The 17,896-nt window shown below is 44.3% G+C and overlaps 1 protein-coding gene and 1 pseudogene across 1 annotated transcript in view; both read right to left on the reverse strand.

The window, feature by feature from the left end:
• The window catches only part of FAM135B (family with sequence similarity 135 member B), a 178,448-nt gene that overhangs the window by 91,153 nt on the left and 69,399 nt on the right, over nt 1–17,896 (reverse strand). Inside the window, exon 3 of the mRNA XM_068525663.1 lies at nt 5,429–5,568. Coding sequence (XP_068381764.1) covers nt 5,429–5,568 — 140 coding nt within the window. The remainder of the gene's footprint in view (nt 1–5,428; nt 5,569–17,896) is intronic.
• On the reverse strand, nt 14,308–14,405 carry LOC137751664 (U6 spliceosomal RNA; annotated as a pseudogene).

A 17,896-nucleotide genomic window follows, 5' to 3' on the forward strand; every position in this document is an offset into this window, starting at 1 on the left:
AACACACACATTCACACGTGCACGCACACACATGCACACACTCAGGCACACATGCCCTTCCACTGCCCTACCTTATTTTCGTTAAAAGGATTGCTTCCTTTCAAGGGCGATTTTTTTAAATTGGAGTATAGTTGATTTACAGTGTTGCATTAATTTCTGCTGTACAGCAAAGTGACTCAGTTATACATATATATACATTCTTTTTTCATATTCTTTTCCATCATGGTTTATCACAGGTTATTGAATAGAGTTCCCTGTGCTCTACAGTAGAACCTTGTTGTTTATCCATCCTATATATGATAGCTTACATCAGCTAACCTCAGCCTCCCAGGTAGATGACTTTTTTAGCATCGGGCATCAGTTTCATATAGTAGTGGAAATAAGAACAGCAGCTAGGATTTACAGAAGAGCTACTGTGTAGCAGATACTACATAGGACAGCTACCACTGTCATATACTATCTTATTTAATGTGGATAAAACTGTGAATTAAGACATATTGGCCTCACTTATAAATGAAGAAATTGAGACTTGCTGTAGGAAAGTCACTTCCAAGGCTTAACTAGTTAGTGGCTCCAAAGCCCAGATTCAGTCAAGGGTTCCTCACTTCTTCAGCCTTTTCCCAGGGTCTCATCTGTGTTGTGGGTTGTACAGTCTCACACTAGCTGATTTCAACTCTGCTCATAACAGTAGTAACTCTTGTATCTTCTCCTCCTTTATGAACTTATCTCCTGAGCTGCATCATAGCTGGGGAGATAAGAAAGCAGCTTTGGAAGTCAAGCTACAGGGGTACAAAGCTTGGCTCTCCATTTATTAAGTATCTGTGTGACCTTGGGCCAATCAACCTCTCTAGGTTTGTTTGTTTTTTCATCTGTAAAATGGGGGTGAAATGATTACACTTACCCCTTAGATCACTGCTATTGTGCGATTATGTAAGAAAATGCACATAAAGGGCTTAACACAGTGTGTGAACAAAGGCCATTCTCAACAAATATTAGTTATAATAGTTATTTCCAACTAACTATGGGCCTGACCACCTAAAGGACCCCTTCGTCCACTAACTCCACCCCCAGGCCTGCATACTGGTAACAAACACAGGCTTTGCGGTCAGACTGCCTAGGCTAGGTCTGGGCTGGGCTTAAGAATCTGCATTTTAAAAAAGTACTGCCAGGGGACTAGGACACAGTGCATCTAGGAATCATACTTTGAGAAATGCTTTTCCTTTTGGAGCCCATAAAAATGCAACCATCCCACTCCTGGGCATATATCTGGAGAAAACTCTTATTCGAAAAGATACATGCACCCCAATGTTCACAGCAGCACTATTCACAATAGCCAAGACATGGAAGCAATCTACATGTCCATCGACAGGTGAATGGATAAAGATGTGCTATATATATATATAGATAGATAGATAGATATATACACACAATGGAATGTTACTCAGCCATAAAAAAGAATGAAATATTGCCATTCGCAGCAACATGAATGCACCTAGGGATTATCACACTAAGTGAAGTAAGTCAGACAGAGAAAGACAAATACCCTAAGATATCACTTACATGTGGAATCTAAAATATGACTCAAGTGAATTTATTTACAAAACAGAAACAGAGTCACAGACATAGAAAACAAACTTATGGTTACCAAAAGGGAAAGGGGGTGGAGGAGGGATAAACTGAGAGTTTGGGATTAGCAGATGCAAACTACTATATATAAAACAGATAAACAACAAGGTCCTACTGTATAGTCCAGGGAACTATATTCAGTCTCCTGTAATAAATCATAATGGTAAGGAGTGTGAAAAAGGATACATATATAACTGAATCACTTTGCTGTACACCAGAAATTAACACAACACTGTAAATCAATTATACTTCAATTTAAAAATGCAACCTTACCCACAAAGATTATTTTATGTAACCTGTCCCTCTTCCTCTTCAGGACATTAAGCATCTCGTTGCTAATAATTGTATCTTCTCTGCCTTGTCTGCTGGGAAGCTCTGAATGTGTGGGCCAACATCTGCAAAGGTCCAGAACTATGCTTGTGCATTTTGGTCTGTTACATTTAACTCAGGCTTTAGTTCCGTTTTGTGTTTTTCCTCTACTTTGGCTCACTCTATTGCTATTTTTTCCCTTATACTACTCTGTGTATTTTGTCAGCCTTCCCAAATCTTCTGGGGGGGGGGAGTTACACAAAGTGTATATAAATAATATACCTATCCTACACCACACTCCCTGATTCTTTGCAACTTTTATGAAAACATTAGTGCCTTAAGCTGAGATCAGTTCTGTCCATGGTCATCTCTTACATTTACTTGTGCACTAACTGTGTGGACTGAATCTTCTCCGTGTCTGCACTTCCCATAGCACAGGAAACGGTATGCTTGATGTGTTGGCATTGTATATGCCTGCCACTCACATTGATGGCTACATACATGTAAGACCGTGAACTCTGGCCAACTGGCTATACGGTGTTTTGGCTGCCATAAACAGAGATTCACTAGAGCTAATGCATGTATTCCAGAGATACAGCTTTTATGAACTTATCCAATTAACTTTAATTGTCACTGATTTGGATGTAATGATTAATGATAACGTTGTTTGCTGCCAAATGGATTACCCCCAACACAATAATAAATTATTAGCTTGTAGAGATAAGTGATTTTATATGCAGAAGAAAACAATATGTACCATAAGAACAAAGTCTTGTCCAAAATATGTACAAGACTACAACCCATGCTGGCAAACACACTCCCTGTTCAACCTCTGAACTATGGCTTGCTGCAAACTCGCGTGAGGCTAAACTTGAGTGTTGGGAAACATTAACCTTGAAAAGCTTTAAACTGTTAGGGGCAGGAGGAAGAGTCTGATGGAATTAAGATGGAATAATGACCAAGAGACCTGAGTCATGTCCAAACCCAGCCTCCAGTCACAACCGTTCTGCCCAGGAAGGTCTTTGAGATCAACGCGCCAAAGGACAACGGCCCATGAGAAATCAAGTGACTTTCTCTTAGTAGAATTCGGGGAAGCTGAGCTTGTGCATGAAGCCCAACTGGGAGTCCCTTAACCCTCAAAACCAGCTCCAGTATCTTTTCCTAAACTACCTGTGTCCACCAGAGTCCAGTAAAGAAGTAGATGATGCACTCAGTTCAATAAAAAGAGTTGATTTACGAAGGCGTGGGGAGAACTTAGGGAAAGCAACCAATGATGATGGCTGGGTACCTCGGGATTAGTCACTGCAGGACTCCTCACCACCTCCTCGTTCCCACCTCAGGGCCTTTGTCCTAGCTGTGCCCTCCTCCCGGGATGCCTGGCCCCTCCTCAGCATGTAGTCTCAGCTCAGTGTTGGCTGCTCAGGGAGCTCTCCTGTCTGTCTCTTCCCCTCCAGGAAGTAATCGCCATCTCGTGTGAAGGTTGTGTTGAAGCTGAGCTCTTGGAAATCTGAGTATCCATCAGGAGGCAGCATCAAGTCTCGCAGAGTGGGCCTGCCATGAGTTCTCTTCCACTTTGGGCCCAGCTGTAGTTTCACAGGACCTCCAACAGGGGTGAAAATTCCTACTCTTATTACCTTTGTGAGTGTATCTCATGGATGAGAGAGCTGAGCGAGAAGCAGTGGGAAGGCTCAGCGACAGAATATACAGGATGTGTTTATTTGATTGCATGGTGATGTATTGATCTCATGTTAAAACATAAGCTCTCAGACACCAGGGATATTTTCTTGTTCATGATTTTTATCTCTAGCCCACAGTAGGTGCTCAACAGATCTTTGATGAATGGATGGATTCATAAATGAAGAATCAGTGACAGCTTTTCACATGTAGCCACACAGGGGCACTCATCACTACCTCAAGCATAAAAGATGTGGACAAAAAGCCATGGGAGGGACTTCCCTGGTGGTCCAGTGGTTAAGACTCCGTGCTCCCAATGCAGGGGGCCTGGGTTCGATCCCTGGTCAGGGAACTAGATCTCGCATGCTGCAACTAAAAGATCCTGCATGCAGCAACTAAAGATCCCCTGCGTGGCGACAAAGATCCCAGATGCCGCAACTAAGACCTGGCTCAGCCAAATAAATAAACAAATATATATTTTTTAAAAGTCAGCTGAATACAAAACTTAAAAAAAAAAAAAAAAAAGCCATAGGACATGAGAAGAGTATTAGATGGCCAGTAGGAGTCGTTATGCATGCTGTAATGCCTGTAGGGGATGCCCGTAGGGGACACGTCTCTGATTAGGCTCTCCTAAAGTAGGAGTATACTTCCACATCTTTAAAGATACTCTAGCAGGGAATGACCAGCTGGAATGCAGTAATGGGGATTCGAGGTGGGGCTGGGGGAGTGACAAAAACGGTTTAGACTTCAGATATTCTTTTGGAACATCTGATTTTTTTTAAAGGTACAAGTGATTTTTTTAATTTTTAATTTTTTGAAATTTTTTGGAGTCTAGTTGATTTACAGTGTTGTGTTAGTTTCAGGTGTACAGCAAAGTGAATCAGTTATACATATACATATAGCCACTCTTTTTTAGATTCTTTTCCCATATAGGTCATTACAGAGTACTGAGTAGAGTTCCCTGTGCTATACAGTTAGGTCCTTATTAGTTATCTATTTAATATATAGTAGTGTGTATATGTCAATCCCAACCTCCCAATTTGTCCCTCCCTCCCCTTTCCCCCCAGTAACCATAAATTTTGAAACATCTGATGTTAATATCAGGTTACTATCAGATGTTAATCTCATAAATAGGAAATGTTCAATCAACTTTCTCCAAGGCCTCTGGGCCTTGACTCATCCCTCTGGGCCTTGACTCATCCCCCCTGTACGGGATGCCCTTCCTCTTTCTTAGTCTGATGAACTCTTAGTCCCAGCATCTCAAAGCCAGCTCCTTTGTGAAGCCGTTGATGTCCTCCCACAGAGCTCATCTCCAACCTTGGTGCCCCGTGTTCTTTTGCACATGCAGCTGGCACAGTGCATTTCAGTTACCAGTGCCTGTCTGTATATCTGTTTTTCTGATGAAGGATCCATCCTTTGAGGGATCAGTCCTGCTGCCTTCTTCAGCTTTGTCCATCATCCGAGGGCCCGCCCCAAGCCCTGCACAAAGCAGATGCTCAGCAAACACCTGCTGATTGACCTGTTGACGGAGGCCCAGAAAGACGAGCAAATGGGCAAAGGAGGAATGAGTAAGACGGTCAGCAAGTTAGTCAATGGGACCCGCTTGGAACATGAAACAAGCAAGTATATGAACGAAAGCATGAGTACAAAAAGGAATAAATCAGGAAGTGCAGGAATGCTCTGAAATCACCAGTCCCGATCTGTCAGATTTCAGAGCAAATGTACAACATCTCCTTCACGTCCCATTCTCCTCGCACTGGATACAAAAGGCACAGGAGGGAACGGCCATTTGTGGCTGGTGGAAGATTCCGGGACTTACCCTTTCACCATCTAAGAGCAAATGAGCTCGGAAGATCACGGCATCGCCGATGGGCACCTCTTCGTTCCTGTATAAGATCTGAAAGACTCGGCTGTGCACGGTGCTCTCGTGGACACAGGCGGAGCGCAGGCAGCCGCTGTCTGCAAAACAAGAACCAGTAGGAGCGCATGACTTCCGTCCTGCCCTGATTGGCAGCCTCCTTGGGGGTCAGTCCAGCTCAAGAAAAACAGTGGCCCCAAACTGCACTCCAATTCCCAAAGACCAAAAGCCACAGATGAATGTGATTCCATCACAGAAGATTTATGGTCACTGAATCGGGCTGGCATCTCAGAAAGAACCTTCTTCAGTCCTTTTATAAGTCATAGGATCTTGGCTAAATCACTTGTCATGCAATGGGCAGTGCTCCTTGGCTGGAAGTTAGTACCTGCTAAATTCTCTACCTGCTCACATATCCCCTCCTTCATAAAGCCTTCCATAATCCCCCTGTCCTGAAAATAATGAGGAGAAAAGCAGAGAGATAAAAACAGAAATTGGCCTTCTACAAGGATATCCTAGCGTCCACAGAATCTCTCTCTCCTGAAAGTGTTGTTTGCACAGCACATAGGAAGGATGCTCTGTCTTGAGTTTTAGATAAATGTGCTAATTCTAATTACATTAGATATCCAGTTTTTTAAGCAACTTGTTCAATCCGATGTCTTCCAGTGCATTCTAGATGTACCCTAATCCCTAAACATTGTCTCAAAGTTAAGTTGAATTCCAGGAAGATAAACCTACTCAAGGAGGTTAAGAGATCTTCCTGCATCCACCAACCAGGGTTACTATGAAGAGAAAATGGGTGAATTCTTCCAAATCACTTAACACACAAACTGCAGAGTTGGAAAAATATAGAAACCTTCTAAAATAAATAATGGTACTATTTATATAATATAAAGCAAAGATAACTCATTCATAATAATGGCCAAGTGGTATTTCACAGCTTCCAAAGTGCTTTTCAAATGTGTTTCTTTCCTTAATCCTCACAGAAAATTGCTAGGGTAAGTTTTCACCACAGATGAAGAGACCAAGCCTCAAAGAAGAGGAGGGAGGTGTCATGACAGTCGCTATACGAGGAGGCGCTGTGTGGATTCATCCTCACATCCACCTACTTAACAACTGAGAAAAGACGTCTTGGGTGAATGAATAAAATGCACCCATTTCCTAGCAAAAGACAGGTATGCTATAAAGCTCTACTGAAAAACGGAAACAGTGTGATTGCAAAGGGAAGCAAGAAAATTTTTTAAAAAGCCCAACCAGCAAAGGAAAACGGCTTGAGTGCCTTGTGCAGTGTCCCCAGCTGGCTGGAACAGTCCCTTGGAAACAGGGACAAAGGGTTACTGTCACCTCCCCACGCACAGTGACACTTAACACCTGCATTGTAGCTTCAGAGTAGGGAAAAAGAAATGTAAAATCCCAGGTCGTTTCCAAGGCTGCACAGATGTTCATGCTCCAATTTGCACTTCATCATGAAGGAAATAAAATTTCTGGCCTGACACAGCCCTACTTAGACCTGTTGGATTCAAATTGATGTGGCTTTTCCACAGAAGTGATCCTTGCGTGCAAATGCCCCTCTGTTTTTATTTGTTGCACCAGCCCTTTTTCTATCACTGTCAAGGCCTGGTTGATCTATAAGCCAGACTGACAACGTGGCAGAGGATGGATGGGGTAAATACTCTGAAGGTCAGAGCAACACTGAGCCGTCTAGGACCTGGAGGGACAGCCAGCAAAACAGTTCAATCACTTGCCTTCTTGGGCAAGTGACATCACTCCTTGTAACAGCAGCTTTCCATGTGAAAAACGGGCATCTCCGCACACTGACCTTCTGGGATCAGCGTAGACAGAAGAGGATAAAATAAATCAAGATCTGAAGATCAAGCATGTCCTAGGCATGCAAAATGCAGTAGGATGACTTTTTCATTGTGTTTCGAGAAAGGTCGTAGCACTTTCTGTTGAATACATTTCCACCGGCTACATATCTATGGGAGACTGAGCTCCTCTGATTTTGAGCAGATTGACAAACTAGACCACAGGACTCAGCAGTATTTACAGAAGATCGTGGCATCCCAAGGTGCCCCATTAAGCCCAGGATAAGGCATTTTTGATGCCCTGTGGGACTTTCTGTGGCATTTTCTCATCACTAGTAAGTAGGGCGCAAAGGAAGGTTCGCTGATCACAAGACACCCTCTGGGGTTGTGGGCATCACTGAGACAGCACCTGCCTGCTTTGTTCCCACTGGGATTCTCCCTTCTTCAACAATGACAGCCCACACTTGGACACCTTGCTCATTATCCTGGCTCTCTTCCTGACATTCTGAAGGAAAGCTTCCTTTCTTCCCCTCAGCAAGGCCACTTCCTGAACTTTCTATGACTGGCTCATTTGCAGGACCTTCCTTGGCAGACAGAGGGCGCTCGTTCACACCTTGTTCTCCTCACCCTCTTATGCACCAGGTTCTGGGCACCTAGAGGTGAGGGCAGTGCCTGCTGTCTCTACTCTGAAAGACCTTTCTCATACCTTGGGAGGCTGCCGCTTCCTAGCAGTGGGGTAAAAAGCCACTTTTCTCTTTAGACTTTTTTGTTGTTGTTGAAATCACAAACTCATCTTTTTTTTGTTTTGTTTTATCCTTTTGTAATTTTACATTGGTGAAAAGAACATGTCTTGGTATATCCCAAGTGTTATTTCAAATATTCTGACACTTTTTTTTTCTTAATGTTATTGGAGTATGGTTGATTTACAATGTTGTGTTAGTTTCAGGTGTATAGCAAAGTGATTCAGTCATATATACACATACATTCCTTCTTTTTCAGATTATTTTCCCATATAGGTTATTATAGGACACTGAGTTCCTTGTGCTATACTGTAGGTTCCCACTGGTTATCCACTCTATATATAGTAGTGTGTGTAAATTAATCCCAAGCTCTTAATTTATCCCCCCCTTTGTTTCCCCTTTGGTAACCGTAAGTTTTTGAAATCTGTGAGTCTGTTTCTGTTTTGTAAATAAGTTCATTTATATCATTTTTAATTAGATTCCACATATGAGTGATACTATATATTTGCCTTTACCTGTCTGACTTACTTCACTATTTACAATAGCCAAGTCACAGAAACAACCTAGATGTCCACTGACAGAGGAATGGATAAAGAAGATGTGGTGTATGTGTATATATATATGTATGTATGTGTATATATATATATATATATATATTTATATTTATATATATATATTTATATTTATATATACATATATATATAATGAAATATTACTCAGCCATTAAAAAAGAATGAAATGATGCCATTTGCAGCAACATGGATAGACCTCGAGATTATCTTTAGACTGTTTTTACTTATTGTTTGGAGACCAGACCAGTGGTCCAATGAGAAGGTGTAGATTAGTCTTCCTAAATATCTGTCTTCTTTCGTATGTGTCAGGGTTGATACCATGGATGAGTATCTGAAGAGAGAGTTAGAACTTCGAGGGAAATCAAGTCTGATGGAAAGAAGGTGGGAGGGGCAAGAGAAGGGGATAGAAGGAAGAGGAGGGGAGTAGGAAAAAGGGAGCAGAGCAGATGAGAGAGAGGAGCTCTTCAATGGCTCCCATTGTCCAAACAGTTTAATCTGAAACTTCAAACCAGAAAGCAAGAGTAAAAAAACTTCTAGGTTCTGCTGCTTCTTTCCCCCCAAATGAGTGATACCAGTACTTTGCATATCTATGTGCCTCTAAATGCTTACAACTCAAGTTACCTTCCCTCTGCTGAGAGCCCCCAGAGGGCTCCGTGAGCACAGATTACAAAGCACAGGTGCTGCTTCTCTGACATGGACCCTCTACCCCAGAGTCCAAGCCAGGGAGCTCTCACGGGCATTGACTTGTAGACTGAATCTCACTCCCACTCTGGGAACATAGTCATGGCTCTGCCAGTACACAGGAGCTCCCCAGAGAATCAGGTCTGTGCTAAGCAGTCAAAACTCTGGGGGACCCCTTCCAGCCCTCCAGGCCTGAGGACGGCTGGGTGAGGTCTGGGCTGTTTGAAAACAAAGATTCTCAGAAGCTATCACAGCATTTCTTCGAACTCAGGCCACATTCATATGGAAGAACCTTTCAAAACATTAGAGTTCATGGAAGTTGAAAAAGCCAAATCAGATTATGAGCAACTCAAGGTCAGAACCTTGGAGTTTCTATGGTTTAGAACAGGATCTGCTTCAGCAAAGCAAAAATAGGTGTCCTAGACTTGCCCCACTACTTTCTCGCTATGTGGCCTTGGGCAGGACAGTAAATAGGAGCTTAAGTGAAGCAAGAGTCACGCCCAGCTTATTTTACGTGATGAATGTCAGGCTCAGATGAGATGAGAACTAAAGAGGTGTATGTATAACTGTGAAATTCTCAAAACCCAAGCAGATTTCCTGGTAAGATGAAGATGATAATGATGATGGCTCTTTACACTAGATAATTGTCTGGCTATTTCTAGGAACAGGAAGGACAGAAAGTCACCTTGAAGCCAAGGTTTATTATTGTTTCTAACTGTTTCAAAGAGTAGGCAGAAGAGAAAAGCCACCTGAAGCAGGTGTTCACTGTTCTTCCAGGGAATGAGCAGAGTGACCTTCAGTATCATGTAAGCTTTGTCAGACTGGTAAGGCCACTGCACGCTGCCAGGGCAGAGAGGTGTGGCATGACCTTCTGTGATTCCATCAAGGCGGCTACCTTCCCCGGAGACCCTATCACAGGAGTACAAGTGGAACAGTCTGCTTCGAGACAGGAGGAAATTCTGGGAGCAAAGAGACCAAGATCTTGATGACTTTTTCTGGAGTTTGGAAGTTGGGGAGGTCTGTTACACTGGGACAGACTTTTCCTGATGCAGGAGGTATTAACATACTGTGTGGATCAGGCATGGAAAACTTGTTCCTGGAAGTAGAAGGACTTTGAAGAAAGCTGGGGCCTGAAATGATGCCTCTGGACGTTGCCCACGGGCAAGGGGTTTATAAGCAGCGGGTTGATTTTGTTACATGGGGACCTGAAAAGCTCTGTGGACCCATCTATCCCGGCACAAAGGCTGCGCTTTGTAGAGCAATGCCATTGGGGTTCCGAGGCTTGTGCCCACGAGGTCCGTAGGGATGCCTGTGGAAGCAAGTTCACCATTGAGAGGACGAGCCTTCTCAGAACTCTAGAGAATCACCTTCAACGGAGCTCCGGCACGGCCACGAGAAGCCCAGAGCAAGGGACCAAGCAACCCAGTTTTCTCCTAGCCTGGCATTCAGAAAAGGACCCTGGTCCACTGTGGAATCTCAGAGCTTCTTGGACAATTTGAGACGGGGGAGGCACGCTGGCCCGTCTGCCAACAGGGCATTTAGAGGCACAAGCCTGTTTGTGGAAGATCCAAAGAGTTGTGAACATACTGGCACCTTCAATTTTTGAAGCGCATCAGATGGACGACACATCAATAAAGGGCTGCATTTTAGTTGTCATTTTTATCGCCATTTGAAAGAAAGCAAACGTTTTGCTTGCTTTCTACTTGACCCTTCTGTACATGGAATATCGGATATTTTGTTTTAGTGCCCATAGAGATGAGTGTAAGCCTTAACCAGAACTCCAGATTAATATGTTTCTATGGGTTTTGCCATAAAATATATTAATTCATTCATTGAATTCTTATGAATCACCTGCTATGCATCAAGTCATAGGCAAAAAAAAAAACAACAAAAAACCAGATTCAGTAATCAACAGTCATAGGGTTCCTTCATAGAGAACAGACCTGTGGTTGCTAAGAGGGAGGGGGAGTGGGGAAGGGATGTACTGGGAGTTTGGAACTGGCAGATGCAAACTATTGTACATAGAACGGATAAACAACAAGGTCCTACTGTATGGCACAGGGAACTATATTCAATATCCTGTGATAAACCATAATGGAAAAGAATACGAAAAAGAATGTATGTATGCATGTACATATAGATATACACACACACATACACATAAACTGAATCACTTTGCTGTAGAGCAGAAATTAACACAACATTGTAAATCAACTATACTTCAATAAAACAAAGTAAAATGAAAATGAAACAAAAACAGTCATAGGGTTCCTTGTGGGGTGTTCCTGTCTGGAACATCTATCCATGGAATAGGGATGAGTAGTCCCTTAGTTGTTCACCTCCACAGACTTCTCCTTGTCTGAACGAATTTCTCATCTTTCCAGATACATTGCATTATTTGAAACATCTTATATAGGCTACTTTAACAGCTTTAATTGAGGGAGCAAATTATGTACAACAAACTGGGTTTGGGCGCAGATGTTGTTACTAATAACTCTATGGTTTGAAAAAGTCACTTCTCTGTAAGATGCAACAGACTCGAAACCGTTTTGCTCATTTCACGCTGCTCTACAAAAGTTAGCCTGGGATTGGTTGGTCTGAGTTCCAGGCACTTTATATTCCTTATCTCACTTGACCTTGGGTATGAGAGTCTTCATTTCCCTCATGAGGGGACTCAGGATCATTGGGTTAAGTTACATCCTCTGCAGCAAATGTATCAATAGTAGATGGTAGAATGGTGACTCCAAATCATGTGCTTCTTTTCATTCTTTCATCTCTGAGTTTGTTTACTCATTTATTATTTAACTAAACGACCCCAGAGACAATGTTAGACATAATACCAGTCACTGGTGATGGTACAGCAACGATAAGGACTAGCCTGCAATGTTTAGTGCAATACTTCCCAACTTTTTTCTCTCCTCACGGCACTCACGTTACTCCGTCACTTCTGTTTCGCAGAAAAAGAACTGAAGTCCTAGCATGATGGAACAGCAGGCCTTACGTATTATTCTCACTCAAATATGCACTGAATCAATCAATTAATTAGCTATTAATGAAGGCAGGGATACAAAGGGATGATTTTTGGAAGGTTCCCTATGTTGGGGGAAGCTCCAGTTCCCAGGACGTCTGACTCCTATCTTAGCCTGCAAGAAAACTCAAGTTACAGAGCAGAGACCGTGGCCTGGCAGAAATTCATACTTGCAGAAGGAGGGCAACTAAACCAAAGAATACAGGAAAGAAAAAAATACCCTTTAAATTCCTGAAAGTGAACAAGGGCTGCTGATGTAATTTAGCCGTGAGCAGCCTCCCATCAACACTGAGTGGCCTTCATTACTTAATTATAAACCCTTCTCACCTACCTATTAGAATGAGCCCAGTCAGGCTAGCACTTGGTAACACTTTATTAGCCAATAATGTGCACTGCTATGTAATTTCAAAAGTAAAAGGCCAGAGGGCCGCCTCTAACACACTCTAGTCGCCCAAGACTGGGGTCCTAACCCCTGTGCAGTCTCAGGTGTTTCCATTTGTATTCTAATTACAGAGTCCAGTCCATGGCCTTGCCCCTCACGCTTCTGTAAGGACAAGAAATGGATTGGAGTTCAAAGACATGGATTTCCTCCGGGCTCTGCCATTTGTACGCCGCGCACCTGTGAACAGGGAACTTACCTGGTCTGAACCTCGGTTTCCGCCCCTGTGACCTGGGGATGCGAGTTCAAGGGTTGGGAGGGTTGAATGAGATGACCTAGGAGTGTACCGGGCACAGAGTCTAACATTTAACAGGTGCTCTCGGAGAAACGGCAGTGAATATACTGCTGGATGGGGAGAAGCGGGCAGCTGACGTGACGATGAAACGTTACCCACAGTGGAATTCTAGCAGCTGCTAGCAGAACTCTCGAGGGAAGTGGAAAGGGAATCCTCAATTGTTTCTTGATTCTGGGAAGACAGCGGGCTTGGAGCAGGGCAGTGGGCACTGCCTGGAAAGACAGAGTTTCAGGAATCTCCCTGTTTATAGCTGGGAGTCTTTGAGTGAGATGTTAACTCTCCCAGCCTTAGTTCGTTCACAGATGAAAATGGCAATAATGATTTGACTCACCAGGGTGGTAAGAAGAAGATTCCTTATTTTTTTGTTTGTTTCTTTTTGTTGTTTGTTTGTTTTTCTTTTTTACACTGTATATCTTAATTTTATTTTTTTAACATCTTTATTGGAGTATAATTGCTTTACAATGGTGTGTTAGTTTCTGCTGTATAACAAAGTGAATCAGCTATACATATACATATGTCCCCGTATCTCCTCCCTCTTGCGTCTCCCTCCCACCCTCCCTATCCCACCCCTCTAGGTGGTCACAAAGCTCCGAGCTGATCTCCCTGTGCTATGCGGCTGCTTCCCACTAGCTATCTGTTTTACATTTGGTAGTGTCTATATGTCCATGCCACTCTCTCACTTCGTCCCAGCTTCCCCTTCCCCCTCCCCACCTGCCTGCTGATGGAAAGTAGCTAAGTTCATGATTTCCCTCTCCTCTCCCTGCTCCCCCGGGGATGGCTCCTCCTGCCCTTCCCGCCTCTGTGTTGGAGACCTCCATCTAAGTCTTGCTGTTTCCAAGACTTTATACGCCACTCACAAGCTGCGAACCCTCAAATGCCTGACTCCAGCTGCACCTCTCTCCTGAGTGGACCTGATCCCTCGCCCGCTCGACATTACTCCTTTGATGTCAAACCCACACCATAAACTTACATACCCAATATAGAACCTTTGGTTGTGTCCCTCCCCCAATCTCTTTTTTTTTTTTTTATCAAGTACTTCTTGTTATTTTATGATTGGTAAATAATGGAAGAAAAAATGGTACTCATTTTTATATCATTTTTTTTTACATTATCATTCTTACAGTACTCTTTCTTTTTTGGCTAATTTTGTTGTTGTTCAGTCTCCTGTTGCTTTTAGGTATTATAAAATTTTTTTTAACATCCTTACTGGAGTATAATTGCTTTACAATGGTGTGTTAGTTTCTGCTTTATAACATAGTTTCTGCTTTATAACAAAGTGAATCAAAAACATGGAACGCTTCACGAATTTGTGTGCCATCCTTGCCCAAGGGCCATGCTAATGTCGCTCCAATTTCTGCATATGTGCTGCTGAGGCGAGCACCCTCCCCCAATCTCTCAACCACAAAGAGTAAAATACTTCCTGGTCATCTTTTTTTTTTTTTTTTTAGGGCTTGGCCTAGGTGATTTTTTTTTTTTTTTTGGCTGTGTTGGGTCTTTGTTTCTGTGCGCAGTCTTTCTCCAGTTGCGGTGAGCGGGGGCCACTCCTCATCGCGGTGCGCGGGCCTCTCACTATCGCGGCCTCTCCTGTTGCGGAGCACAGGCTCCAGACGCGCAGGCTCAGCAGTTGTGGCTCACGGGCCCAGTTGCTCCGCGGCATGTGGGGTCTTCCCAGACCAGGGCTCGAACCCGTGTCCCTTGCATTGGCAGGCGGATTCCTAACCACTGCGCCACCAGGGAAGCCCTTCCTGGTCATCTTTGATTCCTCTTTCTCCCTTACCCTCTCACCCAATCCTCCATAAATCCTGTGGGTTTACATTCAAAATGCGGTTCTGATGAATCCCTTCTGGGTCACTTCATAATCCTCTCTCAATAGAGAATATGGAAAACTTTATTTCTACTTCTACTATTACTACTCTTTAGTCTATTCATATAAAATATAAACCAGACTTCATCACCGCGCTGCCCCCATTGCATTTAGAATAAAATCGAAATTATCTACTATGGTTGAATTGGCCCTAAATGACCAGTTTGAAAGCTGTAGCCCAGGTGAGGGTTTAGCACAGAGCCAGGTCTTTTCCTGAAGTCTAGGTCAGGCAAATATTTATAAAACGCATGACTGACCAAGGCTCCAAGTCGTCCCATCACTGAGAATTTGGCAACAATGTTTAATAAACATTTGTGGAAGTGAACTGAATCTGGGCTCAAGCAGCTTGCTGCTAGGGATCTGTTTGCTGCTATGTCCTCAAGATGACCCGGAATCCACACCTATCCTGTTCCCTTACAAACAGCCAGTGCTAAGTATGCCTGAAACATACAGCCTGGGGTTTTCTGAGAGGGGTACAACCAAGGCTCCACCTTCTAATTCTGAAACCCATTCTGTTAAAAAGTCATCAGACCCAGCAAATGGGAGGCAAAGAGCCCTGTTTATGTGATTCAGACTTTCCCGAGCCATCTGCCTCGGCCATATGCTTCCCAAGGAGATCTAAGTATAGCACGATTGCAGCTAATCAAATCTTTGTAAGAGCTGCAGCATCCCCGCCCAGTCATGGGCCTGGCATGTTCCAAGGAGCACAGAGCCCTTCTCCAGCCCAAGGCGACCTTGGCCTTAATGGGAGACCACAGAATGTAGGGGGCAGTTGTGACTTGCTAGGAAAATATCAGGGAGTGCCGAGAGGCACTGCTGAGTAGGTAAGAACAGGTGGTCACTCTGCCTTTCTCTTCCACAGAGATGGAAGTCCCCTCCAGAAGATCAGCCCCACGGCCATGGCTGAGCCAAGACTGACCAGTCCAGAGAGAGAGCTGCGCCCCAGGCCCCAACTCTCTCCATGAGCTGAAGCCACCACTGTCCCCTCCCCAAGCCGCGAATGAGGGGAGCTCCCCCTAGTCAAGGCCATTCTCACCTGGACTCTCCTCCGATGCCTCACCTTCCTCTATTACACCCCTGTCTGTTAGGGCATATACCCCAAATGGTTAGCACAGGTACCAACCAATCAGAATGCGTGCCAGGCACAGGGACGAGCAGGGTCCTGTAGGCCATCTGCTGTGCCAGGCACAAATCCTTTATTTATGGACTACAGGGAATGCAAGGGTTTGGGAGAGGGACCAGGCTAACTGGCCAGTGGAGGAGGGGCAGCTTAGGCATTTGAGGGCAGTGGCTACCCTGACAACTGCTCCTACCAGATGCACTGGCTGAACATCGCCCCTCGTTAAAATGAACATGTTTTCTCCAAACCACGTGCAGGTCAGCCCAGCCTCTCCGCTGAGACCTGTCCCTGCAGCTAGAGGAGTTATTTTTTTGCTTCTCAGAGTCCCATGCTTTCGTCTCACTCCTTCTCCCTCTAAACTCAGTGTCAGCCCAGAGGAACCTGAGCGCCCGTCCTCCAGGACATGGGTGGCCTTGCAGCCGCTACTGCCCCCTTCCCTGCATCAGCGTCTTTTCCTTCTGCTGTGCATCTGCAACAAGTGCCACAGAAGCATCTGTGCGTGGACCTGGAAATTACCCCAGGGCCAGCTCTCCTCTCTCCAACAGAAACTATCTCCATCACTAGATACGCCCAGGCTCTCCAAGTTGGTCTGCATGCCTTAAGAGTCCTAGGCTCTGATGGGTCCCCCTGACTCAGACCTGGCAGTGGCTGAACCTAGTAATTGACCTTCAACTTCCCACACAGCAAATGCGGGACACAAGGGTGTCTACCCCATGCCCTGACCCAACTCTGAGATATTTCTTGATCTGAACTTCTTAGCTCCAGCCTACAACCGGACCAGTCTCAGCACAGCTGGAGTGTCGGGTAACCACCCACTCATGTGGTGCTGACACCTCAGGGAGTAGGACCCTGAGGAACTGAGCTGGGATCTGATCCCTCCCCATCTTCCTGGCCGACTTCACTCTCCCCTTCAGCAGCTTTCTCTGACCGTCGCAGCCTAGAGGGAATGTGGATCCTACGCTCAGCATTCGGAAGAGGCTCCCTTCCTGACTGCACCCCCTCAACACACTTACACCCCATCCATCAAAAATATTGGGAATTCCAGGGTCCGTGACGGATCTGCGGACACGAGACAGTCCCTGTTCTTGAAGAAGGCCATTATCAGTCTCTTCCCATGAATAAATGTCATGATTTCCCCCCACAGTTTCACCTTTTGACTCGTGCACTTATAACCCATCACAGGTGATCAATGGGTGTTTGGTCAATTACAGAGCTATGGCAAGATGGCGTGAGGAATGTCAGAGAACTTTTTAGGCCACTGGGACTTGGGGGGGAGGGGCATTGCTAAGAGGTCTGGGTTAGTGTCTCGATTTTTCCCTATTACAAGGGCGTGATGTTCCTTTCATCGCTTTGCTTTCTGTAAAATGCAGCTATAATCTCTAATTATGGTACTGTCATGAGTACCCAATTAGATCACAGGAAGCAATGTCTATGGTTCGCTAAAATGAACACTACTTTTCAATGTTCCAGTTACCTTCTTAATTATTTTGGGGGGAGGGAGTTACTGGCTGAGAGTGACTTCTACCATGTCAAATACAAGTTTATTTCTGATTAGAAATAAAAGCTAATAAAACTAATACAAATTATGTTATTGACAATTTTCAGAGGTCCTAGCATAGTGCTTGCTCAAAGTCGGTAATCTATAAATATTTTTTGAATATTCTTTTTCCTATGACCTTTTTCCCACTAAGCTTTCTTCTTCTCATTCGTCATAGACCCTGCTTGTCTTGTCCCTTCTTCAGACATTCTCTCAATGCCCCAGGCAGAGACCATTGCTCCCTCTCCTGACCCCAGAGCAGTTTGCAGCAGCTGACTTAGACCACCTGTCGTGCAGTTACGGTTCTGTGTGACTCTCCTCGGAGCCTGCAGAATACATCACTCACCACTG

This window comes from Eschrichtius robustus, chromosome 17, assembly GCF_028021215.1.
Source record: "Eschrichtius robustus isolate mEscRob2 chromosome 17, mEscRob2.pri, whole genome shotgun sequence".
In the NCBI taxonomy this organism is placed as follows: Eukaryota; Metazoa; Chordata; class Mammalia; order Artiodactyla; family Eschrichtiidae; genus Eschrichtius; species Eschrichtius robustus.